This window comes from Manis javanica, chromosome 2 (genome assembly GCF_040802235.1).
Source record: "Manis javanica isolate MJ-LG chromosome 2, MJ_LKY, whole genome shotgun sequence".
Taxonomy (NCBI): Eukaryota; Metazoa; Chordata; class Mammalia; order Pholidota; family Manidae; genus Manis; species Manis javanica.
In genome coordinates, this window is record NC_133157.1 from 159,130,944 (window position 1) to 159,146,612 (window position 15,669).

The 15,669-nt window shown below is 36.8% G+C and overlaps 1 protein-coding gene across 8 annotated transcripts in view; it reads right to left on the minus strand.

The window, feature by feature from the left end:
• Positions 1–15,669, minus strand: part of EYA1 (EYA transcriptional coactivator and phosphatase 1) — a 350,015-nt gene that overhangs the window by 52,312 nt on the left and 282,034 nt on the right. For all 8 annotated transcript variants that reach the window (XM_073229681.1, XM_073229679.1, XM_073229677.1 and 5 more), the window contains one exon: positions 15,000–15,083. In XM_073229681.1, the coding sequence (XP_073085782.1) occupies positions 15,000–15,083 (84 nt within the window). The remainder of the gene's footprint in view (positions 1–14,999; positions 15,084–15,669) is intronic.

The following is a 15,669-nucleotide window of genomic DNA, read 5'->3' on the forward strand; positions in this document are numbered from 1 at the left end:
TAGTTAACCTGTACCACTTAATCATTAAAAGGTAAGACTTTCTGAATAGGTCCTTAAGCACAATCCAAATCCATTGCTGACCATCAATTAATAAATGACTTACGAGTACAGGTCTTGGCGAAATCTCGATCCTGCCCAAGTTTATCAACAAATGGCTGGTAGTAATATATGTCAATAGACAGTAATTATTGAGGTACATTCCAAATTTAGTACCTCTAATGTACAGTTCCTCAAATTTTCAGTGCTCACAAAATGATGCTGTACTTCAGGATTTTCAGGAATGACATTTTAGAGAGGACTGGTTTGGGACAAACAAGGACAAATTTTTGGGAGTGTTTTAAGGATATCAACATAGTATAAAATTACCAGTATTATAAGAAGAAAAAGTGAGGTCTTTAAGTATTATTCATCTACAAGTAGCAACTCTGAGTCATCTGACTGATTACCAGGGCAAGAGGTATTCCATTCCTTAGCAACCTGATGCAAACAAAGCATTCTTTTCCTAATGTGAATAGTTAATTACTTCCAAGTCAAGATTGTACAATATTTAACTTCTGTTAAATATTATTCTTATACTGATATTTAGAATAAAACTACCTGTAGAGAAATATGCCTCTGGCTAGACTCAAGCCTCAAGGAAGATAGTTCAATTTCTCTCTCAAGTTAGCTACCAAGCATCAAGCACACCTATAGATTAATCACATTATTTCACTGAATTGAAACTATGGCTGGGAAACTGAAATTCATTATGCTGTTGAAAAGATAATAAAGGAATGTGGCAACTTGTTGGGTTACTCAGCATGAGCCACTGAGGATACCTGTCTATTAATTAGAGGTGACCAGGAAGCTTTAATCAAGGATGTACAGTAATACTGGAGACCTATCCAAGGAGAAGCGATATTGAGAAAACCTCAAAATTCAGAAACTGGTTTAGGTTCATCTCAAAACTTTGCTCCACCAAAAAATAGCTCTGGGCAAGTTACTTGCAGAAAAAAACTGTCAATCCTTTTATTTCTGACAGTGGATCTACACATACTTGGTTCTGCTGAATGAATGAACTTATGGTTAAAGGCTCCCCACCAAACTCTTGAGTTTTCTCCTTTCTAATCAACTATCTTTGAGTCAAGAAGAAAGGATAAATAGGATAAGTAAGAACACCTTATAAAGGATTGCTGAAGGAGACTGTCCAACCATAATACTGAAGTTTTTAAAATGACAGCAACCAGACATTATGCATCTCTTACTGGAAAGGTATACCCCATCTATGAACTATTGAACAACAACAAAATAAATCAAACCTGAATCTAATTAAGCTTCTGGATCTAGCTACCAATTTGTAAAGAATACTGGACAAAAGGAATATATGACAGAGGAATGCAGTAGGGATGAAATCAAGAAAATACAGACTCTTAGGAACTCTACAGCACAGATGGTCTGATAACTTCAACAGAATACTCAAGGTTAAAAAAATAGACTGAATGAGAATCTAGAGATTAAAAGATCCATAAGAGATATACAATAAACTATAAAAAGATATATAAAATCTTTGGAGAGAAACATTTTATAAACTAGAAACAGAAGATAGAAGGAAGTATCTCAACACAGTAAAAAGCTATATATGAAAAAGCCCACAGGTAACACTGTACTCAACAGTGAAAGTCAATGCTTTTCCTCTCTGATCAGGAACAAGATAAGGATGCTGTCTTTTGCCATTTCCAATTAACATAGTACTGGAAGTCCTAACAGGAGCAATTAGGTAAGAAAGAAAAAGAAATAAAGGCAAATAGAAATAGGTAAGAAAAAAAAAAGAAAAAGAAAGAAAGAAAAATCCAAAAGAAGTAAAAAGATCTCTGTTCACAGATGGCATGATCTTATATATAGAAAATGCTAAAGATTACACACAAACTTAGAATTAATAAATGAATTCAGCACAGTTACAGGATACAAAATCAACAAAAAAAGTCAGTTGCATTTCTATACAATAACAATGAATAATCCAGAAAGGAAATTAAGAACACAATTCCATTTACAATATCAAAAGGAATAATATACTTAGGAATAAATGTAACCAAATAGGCAAAAGACCTTAACAAAGTGTTGCTGAAAGAAATCAAAAGAAGATATAGATAAATGGAAAGACATTCTTTGTTCATGAATAGAAGGCATAATATCAAGATGTCAATACTACCCCAAGTGATTTACAGATTTAATGAAATTCCTATCAAATTCTCAATGACACTTTCTGCAGAAATAGAAAAAATTTATCCTAAAATTCCTAAGAAATCTCAAGGGACCATAGATAGTCAAAAGACTCTTGAAGAAGAAGAAAGCTGAGTCTCACACTTCCTGATTTCAAAATTTATTACAAAGCCACAGTAATCAAAACAGTGTGTAACTGGCATAAAGACAGATATGTAGACTAATGAATACAACTCAGAGACCAGAAATAAACTATTTATATATATGGTCAAATGATTTTCAACAAGGATACCAATATCTTTCAATGGGGAAATGATAGTCTTTTCAACAAATGGTGCTGGGAAAACTGATATACACATGCAAAAGAATAAATTTGGATCATTATCTTATACCATGTACAAAAATGAACTCAAAATGGATCAAAGATGTAAACATAAGAATGAAGCCATAGAATTCTTAGGGGAAAGCATCATGACAATGGAGTTAGCAGTGACTTACTGGATGATACCAGAAGCACAAACAAAAGAACAAATAGGTACATTAGGCAACATCTCAAAACTTCTGTGCAAAGGACCCAATTAACAAAGTGAAAAGGCAACTTATGGAATGAGAGAAAATATTTATATCCTATATATCTGAATATGCATAATATATAAAGAACTACAACTCAATAACAACAACAAAATAAACAACCTGATTAAAGAATGGGCAAAGGACTTGAATAGAAATCTCTCCAAAGAAGATACACAGTCAATGATACTTGAAAAGATGCTGAATATCAGTTAGGGAAACGCAAATCAAAATCACAATAAAATACCACCTCACACCCATTAGGATGGCTACTATAAAAAAAAACTGTGGAAAATCACAAATGTTGATGAGGATATGGAGAAATTGTAACCCTTGTGCACTACTGTTAGGAATGTAAAATGGTGCAGCTGTATGGAAAACAGTATTCCTCAAAAAATTAGGCATAGAATTGCTGTGATCCAGCAATTCTATTTCTGGGTATATACCCAAACAAACTGAAAGCAGAGTCTCAAAGATATCTGTACACTCATGTTCACAGCAGCCTTATTCACAATAGCTAAAAGGTAGAAGCAGCTCAAGTGTCCATTGATGAATGAATGAATGAATAAACAACACATGGTATACACGATCAAATGGAGTACTATTAAGCCTTAAAAAAGGAAGGAAATTCTGACAAGCTCACACATCATGAATGAACCTTGAAGACATTATAACATATGAAAGAAGCCACTCACAAAAAGACAAGGAGTATATGATTCTACTTATATGAGGTTTTTGGAGTAGTCAGAATCATAGAGACAGAAAGTTGAACAGCACCAGGTGCTGCCATGGGGAGAGAATAGGGAGGTGTTCAGTGGGCAAAGACTTCCACTTTTGCAACATGAACATGAAGAGAGTTCTGGAGGTTGGCTGCACAACAGTGTGAATGTTTTAAATACATTACTGAACTGTAAACTTAAAAATTTCTAAGAAGGTAGGGCTTATGTATATTTTGTCACAATTTAAAATAAAAAATTTTAAAAACTGAAGAACGTAACCATTGATTAGGCATTCAGTGACATTAAAAAATTACTATTAATTTTGTGAGATAGCTAAGGTACTAGGTACCACCTATTTCTATTGTAAAAATTATTTTAGTGGAGTCTTAAGTACACACTGAAATATATATAAATGAAATCACATGATGTCAGGGATTGGCTTTGAAAAATAATCCTAGGACAGCATAAGGCAGGGAATGGATGTGGTAAGGATACAGATACAAGAGTAACTAGGACTTGATAACTGTTAAAACTGGGAGAGGTTATGGGTTTCATTATATTAGTCCACCTATTTTGGTATATGTTTAGAAGTTTCTGTAATAAAAAAAAATATATAAAAATATTCACTGAGGCAAGATTGGTTGTCTTTTGATAGTGAAACTATGGCTTAAAAATACTTATTCTGAAATTTCAAAATACTCTTAAACCATACATTTAAAATGCCAACAATATTTAAAAAATCAAAACTGCAAAGTTCCTCAGCATATCACTGTTTATTGAAACATGGTGCTCGGACTTGCTTGGTAGTCTACGACCAGACTTAACTGAGATTCAGAATATACACAAGAATGTGTGTTAGATGCTGCTGTGCCTGTATTAACTCTACTAATTTTTATCATGTGGCATGTTCTTTTCCAGAAAATCAGAGGAACTCCTACATTTATAATTGAAGCCACAGGATCTATGTCTCATCCTTTTAAGGAGGAGCAGTGTCACGTTGCAAAATAAGAATTACTTATTATAAAATGGTAAAGGAGAATTCCCAGTGTACTTTAAGTGTAGCAGTGACCTTAGAAACATCTCAGGGCCCTTGGCATTTATTTATTTATTTTTGGTTGTACAGCTCCCGTGGATCCTGATTTTTTTTTTTCTGATCAGCGATGCTAGCGTGATCACTTGACATCCTATTACTGGCTATTCTTCCTGTGAAATGACTAGCTACTAGAGAATGCTTGTCCTGAATACTACAGGAGACTTGGTCCCTTTGTAGTGCTGTGATGCCTCTGGAGAGTCTGTGGTTTCATCCTTTGTGCATTTAGGGTGGCATCAGTTCAGAATACTTTTGCCCCAAAGAAGAACTGCTGTTGAAGATTAACTCATTCCCTACCAACAAAGAGCTTCCTTTATTAATTGATAAGCACTCTGAAGGCAGGAATTATGGCTAAGCACCTACTACAACACTATGTTTATATTTAGTTAAGTTATGAAACACTGACTTTCTGAATGGCTTGGGAGGGTAGGACAAGGAAGCACATGCCTCAGGTGGGAGAGGGGTGCCAGGCCAGGTGTGTGTCTTGGATACCAGAGCCCATGAGCCTTGGAGGTTTTGTCTGAGCAACTTGAGAAGCGTGCCATGTGGTGGTACAATTTTCTGAATTACTCGATGGAAGTTTTCAGTGATCATTACCCATAACTAAAATACTATATGCCAGAGAACTGAGGTACTGGGTAACATCTAATACTTCTACTATGATACACTGTTTGGATGGAGTCTTAAATCTGGGTAGTCCTAACATGGAGACCACATGGTAACATGGTATTAGCATGGAACTTTACCCAACAGGGACCAATGGTGAATGACTCCACGTCCCTGGTGAGGAGGAGCAGAGGGCACTTTCTTACATGACTTTTGCTTTATTCCAAATGAGCAGGCTGAAGTTTATGCCGCTCAGATTATTTTGTTGCCCATTTATGCTGGGAAATATTAGTTACATCTGTAATCCTAATTCCAGTATTTGCACATGGTATTTGATCTTAACTATCTTTTCAGTAAGCACTGCAAAAACAGTTTCGAAGGGTGGTATGCACTCATTCCCAATTCTGACCTCGTAGCTTTAAATGGCAATTGAATCTGTTTTTTAATGGCAAAATGATCCTGTCCTCCTAACAAAATTGGGGTTGATGCAAAAATGATTTTCTTAACTCTTTTTCATTACTTTCTCAAAATTTCTACTTTTGGCTCATAGTGTCCATGTCCTTTTGAGCCTCAAAGTAGATAGAAAAGTTGAAGGAAAACCTGGTTATCACTTGGGTATTTAGGAAAGGAGCCAGAGTGTTTTTCTGCGTATAAAAATAAAATACTTTTTTCTTTCCCTAGAAACCTTAAAACTAACCATTCACCTAACCACCAAATATCTCTTCCTTTTATGTGATTGTTTTAAAAGATACATCCTATTATTTTTCATTTTGATTTAACAATGTCACAATGCCAAATAATACATTAGATCTTATGTAGTCCAAAAAGAATAATTATGAGTCCTTTCAGATTTATTATAAAAGCAACTAAAAATAGCACCAAATGTTAATAAGAAAGTCATTTCTCTTTATTGCTTAAATATACCAGTAAAGCATTAAAAGAAAAAATCACTCCTATTTTTAATGTGGCTCTGGTTCCTAGTTACACACCCTTGCACATTCTGCCCTTCTCTTTTACCATCTTATTTTTCTAAACTGAAAAGCAACAAATTCAAATTCAATGGTAAAATAAACCAAGCAAACAGATAAGACAATATAAATTGGTCCAATTTAAATTCTTTGAGACCTTTAAGAAACATTTTAATAACTAAGTCATTATTCCAATTTTAGACATTCTGAATTAGTAATGAGTTCTACAGAGTACATATGGTGTTGGGGTGTATTTTACTGAAAGTCAAAAATAATAATTTTGCTTTTTAATTTCTACAGATTTTCAATATATAACTATATTTTAAAGATACGATGAACATCATCTGCATCTTTCCTATTTGAATATGTACCCCATTTTGTCTATAGATCTAACCTACACAAATTTCTAGCAAATGCCATTCTACTTTGGATCAAAAAGTAGAAAATAATCATGTTTATAAAACTGCTGTTTAAAAAGCTAACCTGAGGCTAGAAAGAGTTACTAGAAGATGATTCAACTATTTCAGAAAATATAACTAGTTTCTCAGGCTATGGTACTTACTCAATTGCAATTTGTGGAATAAAAGATAAGGTTCCTAAATTCTATCTGCACTGATCCTATGTAGGAAGCAATTGGTAAGCAATTATTACTGAGTCGCACTGGCCCAGCAAGGTGTGAGGCTAACAGCTGAGCAGGGTTAGGAGGATTTGTTGGTCAATGTGAAAATCCTGTGAAGCATGCTCAAATCAACAAATCTGTGGGCGGTATCAATCAAATGAAAGAAAAAAATGCCTGTTTGGGGCCCCTTAAACAGTCCCTTATTTAGAATGCTAATATTACAGCCACAAACAGGGCCTGAATGTCACTTAAAACAAATTCTCCCCATTCAGGATCTTTTGTTTTGGGGAAAAAGTGGAAAAACAGGAATGGGTACTTTGAGTACAGGAGCTACTTATTTTCAAGGCCCTGTGCTGGCTGCTCACAAGGGAAGGATTAGAGATAAGATCAGAAAAGTACCTCTCTTATTGGAAAGAAAAAAATATGCTAAAATGTTATTTTTTTAAAAAATATAACTGAAAGTGTTATGCAAATACACAACCTATGAGACCCAAAGTTTTCATTGTTTTCTTTCCACCTGTCTAAAGTTATCAATACCATCAAGGGAATATTAATATTAACTTTCTGCAATTTCAGAGGGTCCTGTCACTGAACAGCTGGCATGAAATGCCAAGTTTTGGGAGTTGGGTATAGTTCTGATTTCTAATTAAGAAATAATCTGGATTACCACGAGAGAATGTGTGTACCTGAAAAATAAATCATGGTTGAACTGCTGGCTGAATGATTAAATAAAAAAAACAACCAAACTTGCGGTGGGGCTAATCAGGTCATTTTCACCGATTAGATATGTGACACGACTGCTTTAATTTTCTCCTTACTTAAGGGACTCACTCCTTTTCAACATCATGAAAATAATACTCAAATAGAGAATAAGAGAATTTCACCATTCCAAAGATTAATTTTGATCATGGAGAAAATTCAATGGATCCCCAAACAGAGGAAAACTGCCAAGAAGTGGTACAAAGAGGGAGGAAGAATAAAGCCAGAGCAGACCTGGCCAAATTGGCCTCAACAAGCAGGGGCCACACAGTGCCAGGGCAAAGCCTCAACATCTCAGTCCAACCCAAAGCCTACCTAGGTTTCATTTGTAACCACTCTCCCCTCTCTCTCTCTCTTTTCTAGTGTTACAACCCTCTTCTTAGGTCTTTATTATTTCCTACCAGGAGGCCTGCAATAATCCTCTCTACTATCAGACGAATCTTCCAAACTGTACACTTCCATCATGTTTTAATAGTGGGTATGGCAGCACAAAAGCCTGGCACTCAAAGCTCCCTGCCACCTTCCTCTGAGGGTGATGGACCTATCGGAACATTGGGTTGTACTCTGGGTGGTGTCAGTTAATAGGTGTGCTTCTTGGGCTAATTACTTAATTTTTCTGAAACATAATTTCCTAACTGGAAGAAAGGAACCAGTTGGATAACAAATATGAGGACACAATGTAAACTGGAAAAATTGAACAAAGGTACAATATTTTTATTACCATTTCAACTCATTTCCTGCTATGCATCTTAAGCCAGTCTGATTCTCTAAATACACTTTATAGCTATCCAGGCTTATTACCGATCATCTCCCTGAATGGCTTTGCTCTGCTTCCACCTCTCCTTCTCTGCCACTTGGAACAACAGTGTTCACTATTGCTCGCTCCTTCCTCTGAACCCCCAAAGCAAGCTCTTATTTATAGAGTATTATTACTATTAATTATTTATGGGACAGTAATTATTACTAAGAGTATTTTTCGGGTGCTTTCCATTGCTCTCCTAATAGCCCTGGGATAACTTCCATTTTATAGATGGGAAGATGAAGACAGAACAAGGGACACTCAGAGATAATAAAGGTCCTTTCCTGAGGCCAAAGAGTCAAGTGAGGGCCAAAGCAAGCAGAGGCAGACCAGTGCGGTGGTTGGAAAGCTGATGATCATGTTCATTCACTGCGTTCCCTTTTACAGGTGTGAATGAGAAAAGTAAGGATTTATTCAATCAGGTAGTAGGAACATACATTCCAGTTATATATCACAGGAGGAAGGGGCTGGCAGTTACAGTGACAGAGAGCAACTGCCAGTTGGAAATCCCTCTGATGGTTAAAAATGAGTTTTTGTTTGTTTTATGAGCACAGATTCCAAGTCGTATCCAAAAGTTATATTTGGAACCAAGAACTATTTCATCACTTTGATCTAACTTGGCATTGATATACAAAGAAGGAAACAAAATCAGAGAACCATCCTTTGGGACTGAATTGGCCACTCATCATCGTCAGCACACCTGTGCACAGCCTTTGGTCGCTGCTCGGCTGTGTCGTCCTGGGCACACATCTGGGCTACATTTCCCAGTCTTCTTTGCACTAGGCTGTGTGAGCAGAGGTATGTGCCCCTTCTAAGCCTGGACCATAAGCCTCCCATTCGTGATCCCCACTGTGGACTAAAAGCTGATGACAGTGATCACAGGAATCCTAGAGGCTACACATGACATGATACAACCATTATCACACTACCAAACTATGCCTACAGCAAGCAATCTGGATGACCCACTAGAGACAATTAGATAAGAAAAAAATAAATTCCAATTGTGCTGGAGCCATGACATTTGGGGCCTATGTTACAGCCATTTCACCTACCCAAGTAAATTCATGTGCTGGCTTATGCTTCACTGGGGCCACAGATGCAGCCACATGATGCCTGCCATGAGTTTATGGTCTAGTGAGCCACAGTGTGGCTGACACGGAATTGTCCTGGTGCCTGAAGGCAGGTGTAAAAATCAATCAACCCAAAATTCAGAGCATAATCTGGAGCAGGGGCAGGCAAACATTTTTTTCTAAAAACCAGAAGAGAATAATTATGTTAGGCTTTGCAGGCCATATACAGTCTCTGTGGCACATTCTTCTTTTTTCTTAAATAACTCTTTAAATTTCTAAACAATATTCCTAGCTTGAAAGACCTGCAAAATGGGCCATGATTTAAAAGCAAAGTTAACCTGTGGGATATGGTCCATCAATCTTTGGTCTATACCCTTGGTCTAGAGTTTTTTTTAACCCAAAGGAAGAAAAATATTTCACAATATATGAAAATAACATGAAATTCACATTCAGAGACTATAAATAAAGTTTTATTGGAACACAGCTACATTTATTCATTTACATATTGTCTGTGGCTGCATTTCCCTACTAGGGCAGAGCTGAGTAGTTATGACAGGCACATGGCCCACAAAACCTAAAGTATTTATTTAAAAGTTTGACCCTTTACCAAAAAAGTTTGCCAACCCCAAGTCTCTAACCTCTTCCAAGTCCAAATGCTTTGGTGCCATGCTAAGAATTCAGCACCTATACCAGCCACCAAGGAAGAGGGTCAACCTTCAAAAGATTTCAGAATTTAGTGTTGCACTGTAAAACAGGGTTAAGAACAGCAATTGTTACTGGCTAACTGGGGGTGTTCTGATGAGATGGCCTAGTAAACTGTCAGTGATTTCATCCATCAATGAACTGAATGATCATAGTAATACACTCATCAGGGGGGTTTAGTTGACTTAAACTCATGACAGTTGGGATCCTCCTACATGCCTGCTGTGTTATAAAACAGATGGCAGATCCAAGATCAATCTATTACATAGGATATTTTTATTATTGGGCTATTTTTATTAATGAGAAATGGTGCTGGAACCTTTAAATTCATGCTACAACTTAAATCTTTTTCCCCAGCTTTACTGACGTACTAACACAACTTAATTCTTAAAACAATTCTGCAAGTTAAGTAGCCAGCTTTATGAATGAGCAAACTGAGGTTCAGTGTGAACAAAAGATTTACCCAAAGTCAAAGAACTGAAAAGCTAGAGCTTGGATCTGAGTCTAGATCTGTTTGAATGTGAATCTGATGCTCATTCTGTCTACCATATGGCATATCACACGCTGATACTTCAAAAATTTAAATACACTAGTACATTACTACTGGCCAATGTGCTAGATTCAAGTATTTTTTTTGACAAAGTTCAACCATACTAAAGTATAATATTTATTTTATGCCACACATGGTGCTATGCTTTTCCTATTTAGTCTCTAACTTCTTCCAAGCCTCAGTTTCCTCATCTGTAAAATGGGCTTGGTAATAGAAATTTCAAAGCATTAATGTTGAATTAAATGAGTTCTGGGCATGCAAGAAATTCTTAGTAAGTAGGACCTACAATTAAAAATGACACACTTTATGCTGTCTCAGGTGTTCATGTTTAGGATTTTGTATAAAATGAGTAGTGAGGTTCAATACCTTTAAGACCTCTTCTAGTCAAATCCATATAAGACACAGGTGTTAGGCAACAAGAAGAAAGTATTGAAACAATCAAGCCATTGGATAAAGATATCTTTGGAAGTCCTTTTACAGGAGGGGAATCATGCTGGGGACATCCGCACAATACCTATTTGAACTGTAAGTTTGGAGTGTGTGCTTTGATATTAACACTGGATTATATTGTCTATTTTAAAGAGCATTCAGTGGAAAAAAATCAAGACTAATTTTCTGCAGTGAAATTGGGGAATTTAGATTTAGTCTGAAAACATATTAAACAAAAAAGCTGAAACAGATATTATTAACAACCTGATTTACAGTAATACACATGGACTTCTTCCCTGCTAATATGCTGTTTCTTTTCTATCCCCTATTGAAACCTGTAAGGTACCTAGCACCCTCTTTGTGTTCCCGTCACCTTTGTTATAAAACAATACTTCCTTATAACACCCAACATGCCTGCTTCCCACAGCTAAGATTACATGGGAGGTGGGACACTCTCAAACTTTTTTTGGTACATTGCTGTAACATGCCCTAATTCTGCAGTATATCAACGAGATCCTGTATCCCCTTACTGAATGGCCTACTCATTGAGTTGCCTAAGCTACTGTGACTAAGCTACTTCTCAAGTAGCTGGTTCCCATAGAGACAGAACAGCTATCACACTGTCAGGCATTCATTTCTTTATATGCTGGTAGAGTAAGGCCCAGTCACATGTTCCCTTGACAATGCTCAGGAACACCACGAAGTCTGTGCTCCAAGAAAGAAGGCCTGCCCCTGAACTGCTTGAAGATTTCTCTCCTCAGTGCCCTGAGGGAATGAAAGGGATGCAAATTTCGGATCAGCTTGGTTGTTGTTATTGTTTGGAAGAACCCTTGTTCATTAGTACATTGTTACCAGGCATGATAATCAGATTTGAGAGCCATTTCTGCCTGACTCTAAAGCTCTCTAAAGAGAACATTAAGCAAGCTTTCTTGCATGCTTCAGGCCACAATTCAACATCCTGAGCAATGTGTCTTTAAAAGTCAGCCTGTCAGGAAGGGATGCCTCCTGGCAAAGAGATGAGAGGCTGACCACAAGTGTCCAGCACACAAAAGGCGCCCATAAACATTTAGGAAGAAATCAGGCTCTGGGTGTTTGAGGAGCTTCTGCCCTGACCTGCGCACTGTTGGCTCTAAATCCCCAGCTCTGACCACTTCCCCATGTCTCAGGCTCACCTTTCAACTGCCTCCTTGCCTGGGCCAAAGGATGTCTAACAGGAATCTCAACTTGTCCAACATCAAACTTTCCATTTTCCCTCTGAATTAGCTCTTGTCCAACTCAACAAATATATTATTTGTCTCCTAGTGCTCAGGACAAACACCTGGGAATGATATTTTCCTGCCTCTTTCACTGTCTTCAAGCCCAAATCCTATTTCTCTGCTTGCAAGAGAATCCAGAAACGCATCAGTTCTCTCCATCTCTGCTTCTGGGGCATCAGAGCACTACTGAAACCTCTTCTCTGTCCCCCAACCTCCCTCTCCCACCATTAATATTTCACACACAGCCAGAGTAATCTAAAAATAGAAATCAGATCTGGTCAATCATGTCCTCCCCTTATGTCCGCCAATGCCTTCCTGTGGCCACGCGACTTCCATGTGCAGTGAGACTCACCCTCTTGACCACGGCTGGGAGGCGTCTGCATCTGCCCGCATCTCGGCCCACCTCTGTTGACTCTGCCTTTCCAACACTAAGCTCAGCCACACTGGCCTCTTTGTTCCTCAGACACCACTTTCCTGCCTCTGCCCTTGCTGTTTCCTCTGCTTAGAATACTCTTTCTTCTGACAGTCACATTCCTGATCAGCCTCTTCATTCTGACCTCAGGCTCAAAGTCATACTCAGGAAGACCTTCCCCAACCAGGCTTTCTGAAATTACTTTCTCCCTAACCCCCATCAACTTATTATCAAAGGGTGAGCTTATATTTAAATATCTCAAATCACTCATACTTTAAAGAATATATACATTTGGATTTTGGAAATTACATAGAATAAAACTTTTTATCACAGGTCCTAGAATGAGAAAACAAAATACTGTATGATGAAGCCTCAAAATGCCAATTTGGTTGACACTTTTAAAAATAAAATACAAGGTATTTGTAATGTTTTGTTTAGATATCGTTGAGAATCTGAATGAAAAACTCAAAGCTGCCAGTGGTTTCTAGGTTAGGTGTGAATTCTATGCGTAAACCACTAATTTACAGCCAGAGATTGACAGGGGGTCAGTAGGTCATGAGATGTTTGCCACCTCACTCCAGACTGGCCCTTTTCAGTGTCTAACAGAGCAGAGATCAAGACAACTCTCTTCGCATTGATTTAGCCCTTTGTGAGAAAGCTTTTAAAGATGTGAGATCTTCTGGATAATTTTCAAATGCCAGTTTTCTAAGTGCATGCTGCTTCTAACATGTCTGTGTGAGTTCCAGGGGCCAGCTTTCTTCCTTAGGAGTTAGTTGTTGGGAAATTAAAATGTTAGAAAGATCTCCAAGATTCTTCTACTAACTACACATTGAATTTCAGGTATTAATCTTTGTTTTTTAAGTCATATAGGGATAATAGTATTATTGATGAAAGAAATAATACAAAAAATCCCCAACACAGCTAATATTTATTGAATCCTTATTATGTGCCAGTCCCAAAGTAGAGATGTCCCTTGAATGACTGATTCCATGGCCTTATTTTTTATTATATTTTTGTTAATTGTCTTCTCATAGAAATCTGTTCAACAATAAGAAGGGGCATATCATGTTTTGCAGATATCTAATTTCTGAGTTGAAATTCAAACAGTGGAATATTCTTGTTCTTACAAAGCACATATTTTCAGCCTTTTTTGAATTAAAAATATGTTCAGGGTTATGATAAGGAAAGCTGCAGTGTGAAGCTCAAGTGATAATTTCCCTACTTTCAATGCCAGACTGCACCTACATAGGAGGCATTCAATGTATATTTTTTTGGAATAAATATTTATTGAAAGAATACCTAGATAAAATCTGAGATAAAAAATGATAGCATGCATATTTTATGGGTGTCAATTTTAACACTTAGTTGTGATAATACCTGGAGTCACAAGAATTCAGTCATTAAGGCTCTGAACCAATAGCATCAAGGATTTAAGACTTGTAATACTATTTCTTTAAAGATTACAAAAATGAGAAATATCATATTCACAGAATAATCTCAGAAAATACCTAGAGCTACTTTGAATAACATGGTTTTTATGGGGGGGACAGTTTTATGAAATGACCAAACAATGTATTAAAAAGAAACTCCGTGGTTTCGGGTAAACCTAACTGCAGAGCATAGACACTGAATTCTACTCATGGAAGGTGCCCTGCAACATTCTTCTTTACCTACAACACCAAGGGAAGTATTGCAACAACCCAAGTGTGGATGTGTCTTTTCTATTGTCATTCAGAAGCCCAATTTTACATACCATTCACATCAAGTTAGCCCCACAGCAAAAGTACATATAAAGACATTCATAGCAGGTGCTTTGAAAAGAAACCACTAACACTGCTACTCGCTGAAGACAATAGCAAGTAAACCACTTGTTTGGTTGACTGTTGTGAATAAAAAGAATAAAAGGATAGGGCACATTAAAAAATACAACAGAGAGTCTTTCTATGCCATCTAGATATTTTAATATTTAATCTTAGACTAGCATTCAATTCCTCCTATTCATTGGGATCTGAAATAAGAATGAATTGCAGCAATTTTATCTCATTTCTAAGGACCTAAGAAAAACCCCTTTTGTTCACTTATGTGTTTTTGTCTTACAGATGTGTTTGCCTCTATTAATACAAGTTATTTTCCTTTTTACATTTTAAATTTATTATTTAATATCAAACCACATTCCCATTTAGGCAAAAAATTCAATTCTAGGAAATATTTACTCTAAAGAAATTAAAACCTAATGCCTCTTGGTACTCACCCTCCCGTATCTGTTGGCATAGGATCCAGTAAGCAGGGAGTGGAAAACAATGATCGTCTCGTCCAAGTCCCAGATGAACACCCTCTACAAAGGAAGAACTGAATCAATGTCCCCCCTTGGCTGTGAAATCTGTTACTCAGTTAAGTTTGACATGATGCTTGAAATACGAGACAAATTAAAAACCCTAATTTATTATGTTTTTTTAAAAATACAACTGTTCCAAAGAGCATCTCCCAGCCTTTCTCTACATAATGAGGTACCAGAGGATAATTATATCAGCAATACCAGTATAAATACAGGAAAGAAATAATATGTCTTTTCTGTTGTGAAGTAAGTACTCAGTCTTAGTTCTGAAGAAATGAGAGCGAAGCTAAAATTAGTCTATTAGTTCTGAAACAGAGACGCACAATCAATTAAAAATCAGTTTATCTTTTCCTTACCTCTGCTCTCTGTTCACTAAGAAATGTTCAAATAGCTAATCTTATGTTTTATTCTTATCAAGCCAAGTATTAAAAAGTTGCACATAAGAACTAAAACTTTACATCACTATTCAACTTATGTTAACCTACTGGGCTGGTATCAAACGAATGGGCTCTGTACTGTCCCTGCCTGGTTTTCCTCAGACTATAGATAGTAGCAATGGAAGCAGACACATCACATGTCTCTTGAC